General features: G+C 40.3%; 1 non-coding gene and 2 gene segments (V, D, J or C); 2 read left to right on the top strand and 1 right to left on the bottom strand.

Annotated features, from left to right (window-relative positions):
• Window positions 1-5,483: 5,483 nt before the first annotated feature.
• LOC120240456 lies at window positions 5,484-6,425 on the top strand. The segment is given in 2 exon segments: window positions 5,484-5,622; window positions 5,777-6,425. Coding segments are annotated over 2 exon segments (570 nt in total).
• A 5,871-nt stretch (window positions 6,426-12,296) lies between these two features.
• LOC120240461 lies at window positions 12,297-13,255 on the top strand. The segment is given in 2 exon segments: window positions 12,297-12,345; window positions 12,500-13,255. Coding segments are annotated over 2 exon segments (423 nt in total).
• A 3,418-nt stretch (window positions 13,256-16,673) lies between these two features.
• On the bottom strand, window positions 16,674-16,780 carry LOC120240513. The gene has a single exon (XR_005530640.1). It is a non-coding gene; the product is annotated as a U6 spliceosomal RNA (small nuclear RNA).
• Between the last annotated feature and the right edge of the window lie 300 nt (window positions 16,781-17,080).

Genomic DNA, 17,080 nt, shown 5'->3' with positions numbered 1-17,080 from the left:
GCATGCTTACACCATTTTGTATTTCCACCAACCATGTGCAGGTGTTCTAATCTCTTCCCATTATGGGCAATAGCTGTATTTTGTGCTTTGGATAATAGCCAGTAATGTTTTTATTTTTAAATGTATAAAACATGAGTGATGTTGAAGAATTTATTGTAAATTTAATTGCAAATACATTGAGGTAGTCATCCTTAAAAAGGAACTAGAGGCACACCAGGGTGGCTCAGTTGGTTAAGCGTCCGACTTTTGATCTCAACTCAGGTTACGATCTCAAGATTCGTCGGTTGGAACCCTGTATAGGACTCTGCGCTGACAGCACAGAGCCTGCTTAGGATTCTCTCTCTCTCTCTCTCTCTCTGCCCCTCCCCCACTTACTCTCCATACAGTATTTTTATTAGGATATTTAAGAGGTAGGAACACTTTTATTTAGGAAACTATGCACTAAAGCATACATGTGAAAGACAGATTGTTGAAGTGTTGCCTGTAGAATTGGAATTTCTGGTGGTATTCTCTGTTCCTTTCTAGTCTTTGCTGCTTTTGGTCTTTTTTGTTTTGTTTTATCTTTTCTCTCTTCAGAGAGCCCTCCTTAAAATTTCTTGTGGGTCTGGTTTAGGGGTCACGAACTCTTTTAGTTTTTGTTTGTCTGGGAAACTCTTTATCTCCCCTATTTTGAAAGACATCCTTCCTGGATAAAGAATTCTCGGCTGCAGGGGTAACTGGGAGCTCAGTCAGTTAAGCGTCCGACTTCAGCCTAAGTCATGATCTCACGGTTTATGAGTTTGAGCCCTGCATCAGGCTCTGTGCTGACAGCTGAGTCTGGAGCCTGTTTCAAATTCTGTGTCTGCCTCTCTCTCTGCCCCTCGCCCACTTGCACTGTCTCTTTCTCTCAAAAATAAATAAACACTAAAATTAAAAAAAGAATTCTTGGATGCATATTTTCCTGATTCAGCATATTGAATATATCCTGCCACTCCTTTCTGGCCTGCCAAGTTCCTGTGGATAGGTCTGCTGCGAACTTGATCTGTCTTCCCTTGTAGGTTAAGGACTTTTTCCCCCTTGCTGCTTTCATGATTCTTTCCTTGTTTGGGTATTTTGTGAATTCGACTATGATACGCCTTGTTGATGGTCGTTTTTTGTTGAATCTATTGGGAGTTCTCTGTGCTTCCGGGATTTTGATGTCTGTGTCTTCCCCAGGTTAGGAAAGTTTTCTGCTATGATTTGCTTACATAAACCTTTTACGTTTTTTCTCTCTCTTCATCTTCTGGGCTGCCTAAGACTCGGATGTTATTCCTTTTAAATGAGTCACTGAGTTCTCTAATTCTTACATCGTGTTTTTTTGCCCTAGATTCCCTCTTTTTTTTCCTGCTTCATTTATTTTCTACAATTTTGTCTTCTATATCACTGATTTGCTGCTCTGATTCATCCATCTTTGCCACCGTGTCACACATTTGAGATTGCATATCCATTATAGCATTTTTAATTTTGTCCTGACTAGATTTTACTTCTTTTATCTCTGCAGGAAGGGATTCTATGCTTTTTTCAACCCCAGTTAGTAATCTTATTATCATGATTCTAAAGTCTGGTTCAGACATTTTGCTTGTATCTGTGTTGATTAAGTCCCTGGCTGTCGTCTCTTCCTGTTTTTTCTTTTGGGGTGAATTTTTTTTGTTAATTTTTTGTCATTTTGGAGGAAGAAAAAGAATTAATAAAATTAAAAATTAAATTAAAAAAATTAAAAACAACACAAAAATGAAACAAAGGACACTAGATCCTAGGTGTGCTTTGGTCTAGTTGTTGAAAGAAGCTTGATCGAGTGGAGAAAAAAAGGAAAGAAAAGAAAAAAAGTAAGAAAACATTTAAAAACTTTTAAATGTTTACAATACAATAAAATGAAATGAAGTAAAATGAATTAAAAGTTTACAAAAATAAAAATATAGTTAAAAATTAAACAAAATTTTAAAATATAATTTATTGTCAAATTGGCTAACATACAGTGTGTAAAGTGTACTGTTGGTTTTTGGGGTAGATTCCTGTGGTTCACTGCTTACATACAACACCCAGTGCTCATCCCAACAAGTGCCCATCCTCAATGCCCATCACCTGTTTCCCCCTCTCCCCCACCCCCCTCAGTTTGTTCTCTGTATTTAAGTCTGTTATGGTTTGTCTCCCTCCCTCTCTGCTTGTAACTATTTTTCCCCTTCCCATCCCCCATGGTCTTTTGTTAAGTGTCTCAAGATCCACATATGAGTGAAAACATATGTTATCTGTCTTTCTCTGTCTGATATATTTCACTCAGCATAATACCTTCCAGTTCTATCCACATTGCTGCAAATGTCATTATTTTATTCTTTCTCATTGCCAAGTAGTATTCCATTGTGTGTGTGTGTGTGTGTGTGCATGTGCGTGTATTTACAGGAAAATAAAAAATATAGTAAAAAAGCTAAAAAAATTTTAAATAAAGGAAAATAAAAATAATTTTTTCTCTTTCTGTATCCAAGAAAAGAAAAAAATAAATAAAAAAACAAAAAACTGAATAGATGGACCAGTGTACAGAATGAAATCAGAATAACATTCAGTTTCCCTAGAAGTCTAACTATGAAGCACTTTATAGTCCATACACTAAGCCTATGGAGAGATTTGTGGTGGTTCTCTAGGGCTTGAGCTTGGTTGGTGCAGTTGGATTAGGCTTGGTGTATTGGCCCAGTTCTCCACTAGGTGGTGGTGCTTAGCTTACTGGGGTGGGTAGGTGTGGCTCGCATGTGCATATACGTGAGATGAAAATGGCATCACCCAGTTTCCCAGTCTGTGGCACTGGAACTCTGCTCTCATCAACCCTCAATCAAGCACCCCTCCTTTGTCTCTGGCTTCCATCCTGCTTCTACACTGTTCAGGTGCAAGCTATCAGTCTGCCAGGTGGCACCTCTCTCCTGAATTATATCTCAGATACGGGGCTGATATAAACCCCTCACTTCTGAGAGCCCTGTGGCTTGGACTTGCTCTGACCCTCTAGGGGAGGGTCTCCAGGAGCAATGGCCAGGTGCTGGCTTTGCCCTGGGAATGTTCGTGTGTTTGCACTGTTGTAGAGGTTCAGAGATTGTGGCCAGGTGCCTGCTTGCCCCAGAAAAAAAGTTCATGCAATCATGCAGGAGCAGAGGTTCAGACATTATGGGAAAATACAACAATCAGTCAGTGCCAGGTTTCACCATACCTTGGCATCTTCATTCCAATACCAGCAAACATGGTTGCTTTCCAGTGTTGACTAGGACTTCTGCCTGTGGGGAGTCCCTACAGCCTCTACCAAATGCCCTCAAAGCGGGGGAACTGCTTCTCCCTGTGTGGCCCATGGACCCCTTGGACCTCTGCCTGCTCCTGCTGATTCAACCTTCCTACCAGAGCACCATCAAGGATTGAGTTATGGACTTTCTGACTCTGCTTTTCCCTGTTTATAGAGCCCTATTGGTATTGAAACCCTCTTCTTTCTCTTTTCTCCCTTTCTTGTTCAGTCACTTTGGGTGTTTCCTCTTTCTTTCCAGCTACTTTCAAGAGGAGTGCTTTCCCTGTACTTTTCCCACATCCTCTGTCCTTTCTCTGCGAAAACACCTTCTATCCTCCATGACTTCTCTCTCTCCCAGTTTACCTCTCTGCACTGTGTACTTGCTTAGTCCTGTGGCTTAAGTTATGCACATTGTCGTGTTAGTCCTCAGATCAATTTTCTAGGTGTGTGTGCAAAATGGTTTGGTGCTGATCTAGCTGCATTTCAGGGACAAGAGAAGCTGAGAAGTTCCATGCTGCTCCACTATCTTGGCCCCTCTCTTCTATGGATTTATTTTTTAAAAATTTCAAGTTTATTTATTTATTTTGAGAGAGAGAGAGAGAGAGCATGAGAATAGGGGAGTGGCAGAGAGAGGGAAAGAGAGAATCCTAAGCAGAGTCCGTGCTGTCATCCTATTGAGGTGGGGCTCAAACTTACAAATCATGAGATCATGACCTGCGTTGAAACCAAGAGTCCAACAGTTAGTCAACTGAGTCTCCCAGATGCCCCTGTAGATTTATTTCAACCTGAGTTAAAGAAATCAAGTCAATAGCACAGTTTGAGATTTATCAAATTATTTTCTGATATCAATTTCCATGAAATTCATTTTAAATGTGGGATTTGGTTCACTTTTAATCCCCATTCAATCTGAGCAGTTATCTTCTATTTTGACCATCTGCATTTCCTTCATCAGGAAACATGGAATGAATGGGACTGGGGTGGGGGGGGGTCTGCGTTTATGGAGTTGCTTGGTATAAAGTGGTCTTTGCTGACTGTTTCAGTCCTCTGGAGGGCACTCTAGGCTTTGCAAGAGATGAAGACTTTCTGAGGGTCTAAGAGTTGAACGGTTTAAGAGATAACAGAAGTCATGTGACACAGTCAAATTATAGACAGCAAAGGTTGGGGAGAAAGGGAGACATTGTTTGTGTAAAGATCATCTCAGGTTTTCAGTTCTGCCATCCCACATAAATTTCAAAAAGTTGGAACCCATATCTCTGTAAATACCCTGTGAAGATGATTCTCTGAGTACAAGTACTGGGATAAGAATATATTTCTTCAATAAACTATTTATTAAAAAAAAGAATATATTTCTGGGCATTGTGACCATAGAAGCTCAATGGAAACATCCTATTACCTGTTTTCCATGGTTATCAATAAAATCGCACAAACCCACTGACCTAGAAATTATTTCAATACCCCAGATAGCCTACCTTTTCATTTATCTCTGCTGAGAGTGGAGGGAATGAGAATGAAGAGAAGAAGAAAAGAGATAAAAATAAGGAAGAAAAAGGGAAGGAAAGGGAGGCTACAATATTTACTTAGACCAGTGGCACGTAGACCAGCCAAAATCAGCTGTGTGGGTGAGCAGGGTGTCCACGAGTTGATAAGAGAGGTAGAGAAGTGTATATTAAATCAGAGTGGACATTATGCAGACATCTTATTATCACCAACCAAATTCTGGTTGGAATCATTTTCTGTGCAGATAGTGACTGTCCATCTTGGTTTGTAGAACTCTCTTGATTTCAAGAAATTATATTTACTTCCATAATACACAATACATGCTATCAGATAATTTTCCTTTATCAGTATTTTTAGATAACTGAATTCACAATGTTAATTCACATTGTCTGTCAAACCATGCAATTTGGGAAAGGGGTTAGTCTTCCCTGTGATTTTTCAAGATTCTGTGTAACCCATTGAGACATAGACTCATATAGAAATTTTACCTACTTTCTTCTAACCCACAAATTTCTTGCAATAAATATTTTAAGGAAAAAAAAACTCTTATAACTGCACATACTAGAAATGTTCCCCCTACCTCCCTGCACTGTTGGCAAACACAGTTTTGGGCAGATTACTGTGCAGTCTCCCTGGGTTGCTATGGGTGGAGTCTCGAGTCCCTGGAGTGACAGGGTTCAAGGGTGATTGGTGCTCAGTGACTCTGGAGGAACATGGTGACTGTTAACAATACAACTTCTTCAGACTCTACACTCTTCAGAGTAGGAGCGAAGGCACCTCAGCGACCACACAAGGAGTCATGAGGAAACCCTGGGGAGCTCTGCTGGGGCTTCTGTGGGTGCAGGTTTGCTGTGAGTTTGGGTGTCCCAGAAGGGGGCTGGGGGGTTCCAGAGCTCCTGGGGGTCCACACCCTCAGCAGGTGTTTCTGGGGCTATTTTGTGGGTTTGAAAACTGCACCAGTGACTCCGCAGTGAGTTCATTTGTTTGTTTTGTCTTTCCAAGCAGGGGTGAGAGGGATGGAGGTGGAGCAGAGACCTCCAGCCCTGAGCGTCCAGGAGGGAGCCAGCTCTACCCTGAGCTGCAACTTTTCCAGCGCAGTGGACAGTGTGCAGTGGTTCCGACAGAATCCTGGGGACGGCGGCCTCACGCGGCTGTTTTACATCGCGTCAGGAAAGAAGCAGGACGGGAGGTTAGCTTGCACACTGAACACGAAGGACCGGCACAGCAGCCTGCACATCAGGGCCTCCAGGCAGGAAGACGCAGCCACCTACCTGTGTGCGGTGGAGGCACAGTGCTGCCTGCCGCCCTGCAGCCTGTCCCCAAACTGCAGCTGGGCTGGCAGCCCAAGCTCCTCATGGGACAGGCATTTATTTGCCCCCACATTTTCATATTTGTTACATTTTGCACATTTTCATATTTATGTTACAGCGCTTTTTTCCTCCCTAAAAGTAGACCCATCAGGACTGTCATTTCACATTTGCTTTTCTTACCCTTTTTCTTCCCAGAAAACCCTTTCCAGGTAAAAAGCTTTACCATGGACCTATTAGAGTAGTTGATAGAGATGCCAGGATCCAATGCTCTATTAAAACATATCTCTGGGAAGCTAGCATATAAATTATATGTAAATTACTCAGATGGAAAAGACTCAAAAACATATATGGTCATCGCCCCATAGAAAGAATTGACCAAGTTTTTCAGTTTTCTGTAGATGGTTCCTTTTCAAAGAAAATTAAACAGAACATGTGTAACGTTTTTTAAAGGTTTTATTCAGCCTTTTCATTCCTAGAAATACAAATATAATAAAATAATTTTATTGAGGTTCACTCTACTTATCTTATTATAATTATTTTCTATTTCAGTAAGATAATGCCCTGTAATAAGTACTTTTATTTTATGCACGAATAAACTGAGGATTTTAAAGCTAAAGTGATTTGGTTGAGCTCATATTAGTCCTAGACTAGTGCATCTGAGCTACCAGATGTAGAAGAGTTTTGAGGATCACAAAACGATTTCTTTTTATTTTTATTTATTTTTTTTTATTTTTGAGAGAGACAGAGAGAGAGAGAGAGTGCGCGCATAAGTGGGGAGAGGGGCAGAGAGAGAGGAAGACACAAGATCCGAAGCAGGCTCCAGGCTCTGAGCTGTCAGCACAAAGCCCGATGTGAGGCTCGAACTCACAAATGGAGAGATCACGACCTGAGCCAAAGTTGGACGCTTAACCAATTGAGCCACTCAGCACCCCACAAAATGATTTCTATTGATTAATTTTTACAATGTGTTTACATATATCACTTAGAAAAGTATCCAATTAAGTCTTTTCTAAATAGCACCTTGTGTGGAAGAGCTCATGGAAAGTTTCCTTCTGATCCATTAAAATCCATTGCTTTTCCTTGCGTTTTGAATGAATCTATTACTCATGATTTTGTAACATAATTCACTATTAAGGAAATGGAGTAGAAATCTTTCCGGACTACTCTAAAAGGAATCCTTTTCTGTTGTAGGCAGAGACAAAGACTTCTGACTCCAAACTCAAAGCTCAACCTTGCATGTGGAATAATGAAAACACAAACTGCATTCCAGCCTGCACTGTCTTTTATGTTAATGAAAGGGTGTTGCTAGGAAGGACCAGGACCTTGACAATTAAGGTGGAGATAAAGGGGCAGACTCCCAGAAACTGAGTGCATAGCTAGCTTCTTGAGCCTGTAACCTATGCAGTTACACAGCGCTTTCACTCTGAGAAGGAGCCCTGCCCTTGTTTTAATGCTCTGCTATCACTGTCTTGAAATTAAAATAACTTTATCTTAGTACTTGTGTTTTGTAAGTGAAGTTCCATTAGAGAGTGGAACATATGCTGTCCACGGGCAGCAGGACACAGAGCGTGTACACATGCAGGTTCTCGGTCACAGCAGGCAGTGTGTGAGCTGGACAGTGGGTGGGACCACCTCTTGTGTCTGTACATGCTTTGGACTATCTGGGGCTTTGACACGCTGTGCAAGAGAATAGTAGGTTTTGTCAGTAACTTGCCACAAAATGGAAGTGTATACATGGCCATGTCAATAAAGCAGTTTGTCAGTTTCTTACACAACTAAACATATTCCTACCATATGACCTGGCAGTGGCCTTCCTGAGTATTTACCCAAAGAGGCTGAAAACTTATGTGCAAACACAAGATTGTACCCAGGTGTTTTGTAGCAGTTTTATCCATAATGGCCAAAATTTGGAAGTAAGAAGCATGCCTTTGAATAGGTGAATGGGTATATAAATGGTGGTATATTCAACCAATTGAATGTGTTCAGTGCTAAAAATTATAAAAATATAATTCAGAGCTATCAAGCCATGAAGAAGATAGGAAAAACTTACATGCATTTTAGTAAGTGAAAGAAGCCAATCTGAAAAGGCTGCATATGGTATGATTCCAACAATGTGAGATTCTGGAAAAGGCAAAACTATGGAGACAGTAAAATGATTGTAGTTGTCAAGGGTTGAGGGGAGCAGGAGGGAGGAACAGAGCACAGAGAATATTTAGTGTAGTGAACCTGCTCGCTATGACAGTGGTGGATATATGCCATTGTATATTTGTTTGAAACCATAACATGTATAACATTAAGAGGAAATCTTTAGTAAAATGTGGACTTTGGGTGATATGATGCGTCAACATAGGTTCATCCATTGTGGAAGGTACACCACTGTCATGGGGAAGTTCCTCATGGGAGAAGCTGTGCGTGTGTGGAGAGCAGAAGGTACACTGGAAACTTCAGTACATGCTTCCTAATTTTTCTTTGAGCCCTAAAATGGCTGAAAAAATGAAAATCTTTAAAAAATTAAATTCAGAGACATGAAACTACATGTATGAAGAGTTCAAACATTTTAGAAAAATGGTTCTACTAGAATCGTTACCTAATGACCCCATACGAATCTCAAATTTTCCTTTTGAATCAATCTTAAAAATTATATAAGCAGCTCTGGCTGGAAATGTTAATCCTCCATACTAAGGCTTCAACAGTTAGGCTATTTGAAAAAGTGCTTCTTGCTTTCCATATTAGTAAGCTCACCCACCTTCTCCAGGCTCTCTCAGTTGCAGAGATTTTCTTTTCTCTGTATGATATAGATGTATGATAGGTAATAGATTTATATAAGAAATAGATCTCCAGAAGAATTTCTTGCCTACCTATGGCTCAGCCATGGGGCCACCTTGATCTCACTGCCTTTGATGGTCTTTACAGTCAGTGAATGAAGTCCCATTTTATTGCATTTTTCTATGGATTTAGTTGCCCTTGATTCATTATTGATCTCATAGAAGAAATGAAAACCCACGTAGGATCTCATCCTAGGGACCATGTCTCTGTTTCTGACGAAGCCACAGTGTTGGTTACAAGCAACCTCAGACCTATGAGACCACATATGGTTGTGGGAATAATCTTGGGGTTACATGATGCACACAATTTAACCCCACACTCACACCAGTCCACACTGTTCCCAGCTAGTCTTCAATAGATATATGCTTTGTTATACAGTATAAAAGAAATTTGAAGCTGGAAGAGCCCTTAGGAAGGGCTTTAGTCCACCTCATTTTACAAAACAGAGGCTGAATAGGTAGCTCAGTCAGTTAAGTGTCTGACTTCAGCTCAGGTCATGATCTCATGGTTCATGAATTTAAGCTCCGCATCAGGCTCTGTGCTGAACGTGACAGCTCAGAACGTGAGGCCTGTTTCAGAATCTGTGTCTGCCTCTTTCTCTGCCCCTCCCCTGCTCACGCCATCTCCCTCTGTGTCTCAAAAATAAATAAATGTTTAAAAAAATTTCAAAACAGATGCTGTATCCAAGAGGACAGTATGGAACAATTAGGTTATCAATGAGCTGGGAAGGAAAGAAACTGGGTTTCCCTCATTCCCTTCCCCTGCCTCCTTGCTGCATGACTATCTGCCTGGGTAAAGAGAAAGTATCTAATGCAGGTCCAGCCACTTAGATCTCTGCAGTTTGGGTCTGCGAAAGCCATGGTCCAACAGTTTGATCGCCAGAAGAGAGAGCTGCAATTTGTAGAAATATCTGACACCTTGGGCAGGAAAGGAGGCTGATGCTGAGCCACTGTTCTACCAGCAAACTCATCCTCCACTCACTGGTTTCTGTAGGAAGAAGCCAAAGGTGATGGTGCCATCTAAACACCTACATGCGTTTTTAAGGACTCCCCCAAATAGCAAATATATTTATTATCCCAGATGGGCCTCCCTTGAAGGCAGGGTGAGTATAATTAGGTGTCAATGACCTGGGAAAGAAAGAAACTGGGTTTCCTCATTCCCTTCCCCTGCCCTCGAATAACTCGCACATTGTCTACAAAAAAAAATCATTGGAATTGGAAGACTGATGCATGAAGGTGTTCAGTGAAGGTTTTCTAGGCCAACACTTTGACAAGAAGTAAAGCACCATTCTCTGAAATAATCATGGAGCTGGGAATTTTGTCCAAGAGATGACTGCATCTATCTGTGTTATAGTTAATACATGGAAGAGCATTATTCATATGAATGGTCACATTCAGACCATCACATTCAGTTCTGTGTGTCACACCTCAGAAGTGTCAGTATTGACCTAAGTGTCTATCTTCAAAAGGGAAATTTTCCCAGGGAAGAGTTTGAGAATTCTTATTTTATGGGGAATGGGTGAGAGAGTGAAAGATTCCCCAAATCAAGAAGTTTTACATACATAAAAGCACATTTTATATATACCCATATATTTACATACTGAGTTGATAAGCGTCACCATTGCTGTCTTTAAACCTGAAGGATGGGAGACGTGGAAAGAAGATTAGTTTTATTCTTTATCATTTCAGATGATCAGTGAGTATGAATCACGGAAAGGGGCTTCCACTTTTGGAAATTAGGTAGTCTTAGTTTCCCAGAAACCATTTCTTCTGATCAGTTCTTTAGGGTCCTGTTGGTACTGTTCCCTGAACACACACAAGATTTAGACCTCCCTGCATTCATTCTCACAAAGGTTATCCAAAAATTCCAAGACATTAAAGTGGGTGAGAAAGAGTTTAGGCAGAGGGAGGTTATTCTGGAAACTCACAGGTCCAGAGAGCTTTATCAATGAGTCTTGGGGCAAGGACACTGCAGTGGAGTTTAGGAGAAAAATGATAGAGTATGGAATGTGACCCAGTGATGGCCAGGAAGGGGAAGGATGACACAGTAGTTGGCTGATACTTTAGAAGCAATTCTACTGAGTCCATGAGTCAGTAATTGCACTTTAAGACATGCCACCTATCTGGATTTGAGAAAATGAAATCAGTTCAAGGATTGAGTCACATGTGGTTATATTTTTTGAGTTTGCAGCTTGATGTTTCTTCCGAATTTCTAGTCTGTCTTTCAATACTTTGCAGAATATAAGACACATAACATTCAAATAGATTTCTTAATAGCATGTCAGATTTCTTTATGCAAATTATCCCAGTCTTGGGTCAAACTGCTTCCTATAGTTGAAATACTAATAAGTGATGGAAGTTATCTCCCTGCTCCCTTATGATTGAAATTTGGCCTTTTACTTTTTTGTCACAGTCATCTTACTGAGGGAAGATTCCATATCTAACTGTTGGTACTGTCAGTCCTCTGGGAGTAACAGGGTCACGGGCCAAACAGCTCCGGCAAACAGAAACTGAGATTAGAGGTATCTTATTTAAAATATCAAATGATCTCTCTTTTACTCTAATCTTTGGCTTGCATGTTCTTTTTAGGAAGGGTTTTTCTCCATAACAGACAAATGAGGATGGTAGATTTAGTAGAAAGGGGAAGGTTTTGTGTTCTCTTTGTTTAAGAGAGTGAATCATGATTCCTTCCTCATTTCAAACATAGACACAAGGCCCATCATTGAATAAACAACAACAGGATCTACCTCATTTGAACTAAACAGTGACTGACTAGTGTGCAGAGGTGTAAGTCTTGATCTCCACATTCTTCCTGTGCACTTATTCTCTGATTTAAAATGCAATTTGTTTGGGGTGCCTGGGTGGCTTAGTCGGTTAAGCGTCCGACTTTCGCTTAGGTCGTGATCTCGCGGTTCGTGGGTTCGAGCCCCGCGTCGGGCTCTGTGCTGACTGCCAGCTCAGAGCCAGGAGCCTGTTTCAGAGTCTGTGACTCCCTCTCTCTCTGACCCTCCCCTGTTCACGCTGTCTCTCTCTATCCTAGAAATAAAATTTAAAAAAAAATTAAAAAAAAAATAAAATGCAATTTGTTTGACCTATTGCTGCCATTATGTATTTGAGCCCCTCGGAGGCACAGGGTGGAGAAGAACCCTCTGCAGGGAGCTGAGCACAGACGTGACCACCAGAGGGTAGTGCGCCTGAGCTGATGGGGACCAGGCGGAGGCATCTGCATGACTAGGCTCTGGCCCAAGCACAGTCGTCTTCTTATTGGCTGCTGGACACGTGGGAACCCGCTCTGACTGGTGGGGGAAAGAAGGGCTGGCCGGTACTGGAAGTAGCTGTGCGGGCTGGAGGAGGCAGTTCTGAAACTGATGGTCATTGGGAGGAGTCATGATGGCGTCCCTGGGGACTTTCGTCCTGCTCTTGTGGCTGTCGCTGCACTGTGAGTTGAGCGTTTATGGGGAATTAGTGGATATTCTTCAGAAGTCAAGACTGGGTTTTACTCAGTTTCCTCCAGTTAGTGGAGGAAAAGGGAATTCTGCAGCATAATAACCTGGGAACTGTTCTCCTTTCTCTGACCTTCTCTTTGTGCACAGGGCTCAGCCGAGGACAGAAGGTGGAGCAGCATCCTTCCACCCTGAGTGTCCAGGAGGGAAGCAGCTCTGTTATCTCCTGTAGTTACTCAGACAGCGCCTCAGTCTACTTCCCTTGGTATAAGCAAGAACTTGGAAAAGGTCCCCAGCTCATTATAGACATTCGTTCAAATGTGGCCAGAAAAGAAGAGCAAAGACTCACTGTTTTATTGAATAAGACGACCAAGCATCTGTCCCTGCACATCGCAGCCACCCAGCCTGCAGACTCAGCGGTCTACTTCTGTGCAGCAAGTACACATTGCGTCCCAGACACCTGCCGCCTGTGCTCAAACCTGCCACGGGGCAGCCCCTGTCCTTTGACACAGACCTTCAAGTAGAGCATTTGTGCTATTGTTTGTCTGCAAGTGGAGGCTAATGTGTTAGACATAAAAGCCTAACATAAGGCTCTTAAGATCGAGATGACCCAGACGGAGTTAGAACATTTTCTTGGATGATTGCTGCTTAATGGATTATAGAAGGGAGCTAGTAAGGTTTTATTTTGAAATTCAGGTTTTAAAGATGAGTTTACATATTGTATTATTCATATGCCTTTCCCATAAATAACCCCTGAGTACTAATATTTCAGTCCTTACTGTGGATGAGATGGGCATTTAAATATTGGGTTTCCAAACAACATGTATTATTTTTCTGATTCTAAAACATTACATGCCAAATATAGAAATATGTAAAGTGCAAAATAGGAAAGTTATAATTCTGTAATCAGATAATATTACTAATATTCATTATAGTTTTAAAAGTCTTATTCTAATTAGGATCATGATTTTTACACTTAATATAACTTGATTTGAGCAGTCCCTCTGTCAAGTTTTCCCCTCAAATATCTGCTTTATTTTATTTTTAATGTTTTATTTAACATCTGCTTCATAATAGCTCTGTGAAATATTTTAATTAAGTACAGTTCATACTAATTTTCTTCCTCTATATTTATGGCAAAATTTGACAGCCATTTCTATGTGATTTGATCATTTTCTCTTTCAGAAAATGTGGCATGGGTTTTCCTTTAAATTCCAGATGGTATGTATTATTTGTGTGTTTGAGAGAAATTAAGATAGGGAGTGACTTGACAATGTGAACTTCAGATAAAACTCAGAAACCTATTCTCATTTACAATATTCTTTAAGTATCTGTTCACAATTACTCTCTCATAGAATTTCGAAGACAGAACTTTGTATTTAATTCACTGCTGTATTTGCAGCATCTACCACAATTTTTTTTCACATAATTGGCTATTGGTAGATGTTTTTTATTTAAAAGTTTAAAATATATATATTTATTTATTTTTGAGAGAGAGAAACAGAGCCTGAGTGGGAGAGGGACAGAGAGAGAGGGAGACATAGAATCCATAGCAGGTTCCAGGCTCTGAGCTGTCAGCACAGAGCCTGACTCGGGGCTTAGACTAGTGAGATCATGACCTGAGCTGAAGTCAGATGCTTAACAGACTGAGCCACCCAGGCGCCCCATCAGTAGATATTTTTTAGAGAAAGAAGGAAAGATGGATTCTGCTACTTAAACATTAATTTAATTTTCTGATTGAATTAAATGTGTGAATTGATTTCTGAAAAATAAAAGTCCTTAATGTGTATATCTGATTGTTTGTTTCAGAACATTCTGTGTTTTTTTTTCCAATTTATATCTTTCTTAACAAAGCTCTGTTGTTTTAAGATAATTAAATATATTCTTGGATTTGTATTTTTGTGTTATAATTATAATTAAAACCTTTCTTTCTGAGGTATATGGGAATGATTTTATATGCACTTATCAGCCACCTTATTAGTGCACTGCACACAAGAGCATTTGGACTAATGGTTAATGTAGAGATAACTTGTTACAAACCTCCCTGAATCAACTTCACATCTGATTGAATTAAACATTACTAACCACACACCTCCCTCCTTTTTTAGAGAGAGAGGGTGCAAGTGAACAAGGGACAGAGAGAGAGAGAGAGAAGCAGGTCTCACCCAGGGCTTGTATTTTTACCAGTAGAGGGGCTTGTGCTCACCCAACGTGCGACTCTAACTCACCAACTGTGAGTTCATGATCAGAAACAAAGTCAGATGCTTAACCACTGAGCCACCCAGGCTCCCCACAACTTTCTTTGTAAAAATGTTATTTCTCTAGTGTTGTAGAGAAGTCAGTGGAATGAAAGAATTTTCATAAATATTTAATTCCCTCCTTCTCCCACCTTCGCTCAAGGTTAGGGTACTTTCAAGGTCCTTCCTAATCTTCCTAACTAACGATGGATATAATTGCACCTGGTATGGTGACAGTGGTCTCTCTTAGCTGAGTTATGGTTGTTAGTTATTTGCTAACTGGCTTATTTTTTTTCCTCAAAATTTTAAAAATGTATTTATTTTTGAGAGAGATAGAGAGACAAAGTGTGAGTGAGGGAGGAACAGAGAGAGAGAGGGAGACACAGAGAGAGAGGGAGACATAGGCTCCAGGCTCTGGGCTGTCCACACAGAGCCCAACACAGGGCTTGAAGTCACAAACCAGTGAGATCATGACCTGAGCCAGATTCTGACACTTAACCGACTAAGCCACCCAGAGGTGGCTTATACTTCATGGGAATAACTGACTTATACTTAATGGGAAAGTCATCAGGTTAAATTTGGTTTAAGTCATCTGAACAAAGGATGTAGCCCAACACTCAGTTAGCTTGATTATTTATCTCATTATACCTAGCTCCTGTGCAGTAGAAGCAAGGTGACTACTAATGATCTGCTTACATGTTTTTTCCTACAGTGTCCTTTGTATTGTGATCTTTTGTCATTATGAAAAAAATTTTTTAACAACATGAAGACATACAATAATTCATCTATTTGTTGTCCCTTTCTTAAAAGATACACGAGATATAAGAAAGGGTCAATGAAAGTTAGAGAGTTAAGGAACTTGATTGTCTTTATAATGTTTGGAAGATGTGAATACATTAAAAGCATTGACTGACACTGACTACATAATTTTTTGTAAATTGACATGCCCAAAAGATATCCATTATTCCAGCCACTTGAGTTAATGTTGCTTCTGCTAAGTGATTGGATTTTATAAAGGAGCCTGGAGTGGTAATTCCATGACCAGTCTGGTATTGTCTCTTTCAACGTTTGAGATAAGATTATTCGAAATCTTTTAATTCAGAATCTTGTCTCAGAGTGTCTGAAAGATCCACTCTGGACATGGATACTTATTGAATGACAGAAGTACAATCGTGAGACTCCCTTCATTGAGAACATGTTAGAATTGCATAATAGGAGAAGAAATTAATACTGTTTCACATTTACTCAGCCAGCTGGTAGAAAAACATTAGGTGTTTGTAGAGAGTTATAGTCTATCACTTAGAGAGCCCAACAGTTGTACTTTATGCGGTTCCATCATATTTCACAGAGACTGCAGTACAAATTCTGAGGATGCTTCAACCAATTTAGCTGAAGCTACAATGATTTTGAGACAAGGATGTTAAGTTTTCACTACTGTATCAGGAAGCCAACAATAAGAGGCAATGGATCTTTGCTGTTTGCTATGATGTTGAAAAATATACTTAAGGAGACAACCTTACTTTTAATCTGTGCACACAGAGAAAATCTTATCATAGTCAATCATTGTATGGTCAATAGTCTTGTGGAGGTGTATACAGTCACCTCGGATATGCTCAGAACTGAGCACACAAAGTACGGAAGCTTCCCGTGGTTCAACTGAGGTAATGGGAAGAATACAAATTTAAATATTTGATATGAATGAACAAACTCAGATGTCTATTCTGGCCTTTCTGAAACAGAGCTGAGCTGTCAAAACTAAGCAGTGTAAGAAGGAGACCTCAGTGACAGAATCTATTATCTGAAGGCTTCAGTCTAAACCTTTCAGCAAAAAGTGATTAGATTTTTCTGCTTTTGGCCCCAATAAAGGCATCTGAAGACACTGACAGTGAGGAGAAATACCAGCATACAAATAGGTAGATTGGAAGAGCTGTAGGGATTTGTCTAAACACTTTGCCTTCTTATCATAAAGTGATTTATTTCTACCTTACATGAAATGAGATAGTGTAAGCATACATGATTTTTACTTCTTTTTTCATGATTCTCACATCTTATGTTGTTTCCATAATACATTACATGTAGTGTTTTAAAAATATATAGAATGCTTCATGAATTTTCATGTCATTCTTGCACACGGTCCATGCTAATTTTTTCTATATTGTTACAATTTTAGTATATGTGTTCCCAAGGTGAGCCCTCATCTCATATTTTTAAGTAAGTGCCACCCACCCACTTTCATCACAGATGCAGTTAATGAACTTATCATAGTTAAACCATCAATCGTCATTTCAATATAAAATTTTACTCGTTCATTTTCAGATGTGATGGTTTACACATTAGAGTCACTGAATGCAAAAAGAAGTCTGGGTAACGAGACTCTCAGCTGGTACGGAGAGAAGTGTGACGTGACCCACACAACTTGCTACAGGAAGCTTCTATTTCCTGTTCTGGGGCAGCAGCAACACATACCCAACCATCCTTCCCACACCCTGGCAGG

The sequence above is a fragment of the Hyaena hyaena genome, unplaced genomic scaffold (assembly GCF_003009895.1).
Source record: "Hyaena hyaena isolate Hyena2069 unplaced genomic scaffold, ASM300989v1 scaffold_256, whole genome shotgun sequence".
Classification (NCBI taxonomy): Eukaryota; Metazoa; Chordata; class Mammalia; order Carnivora; family Hyaenidae; genus Hyaena; species Hyaena hyaena.
This window is presented reverse-complemented; position numbering and strand designations above follow the sequence as displayed.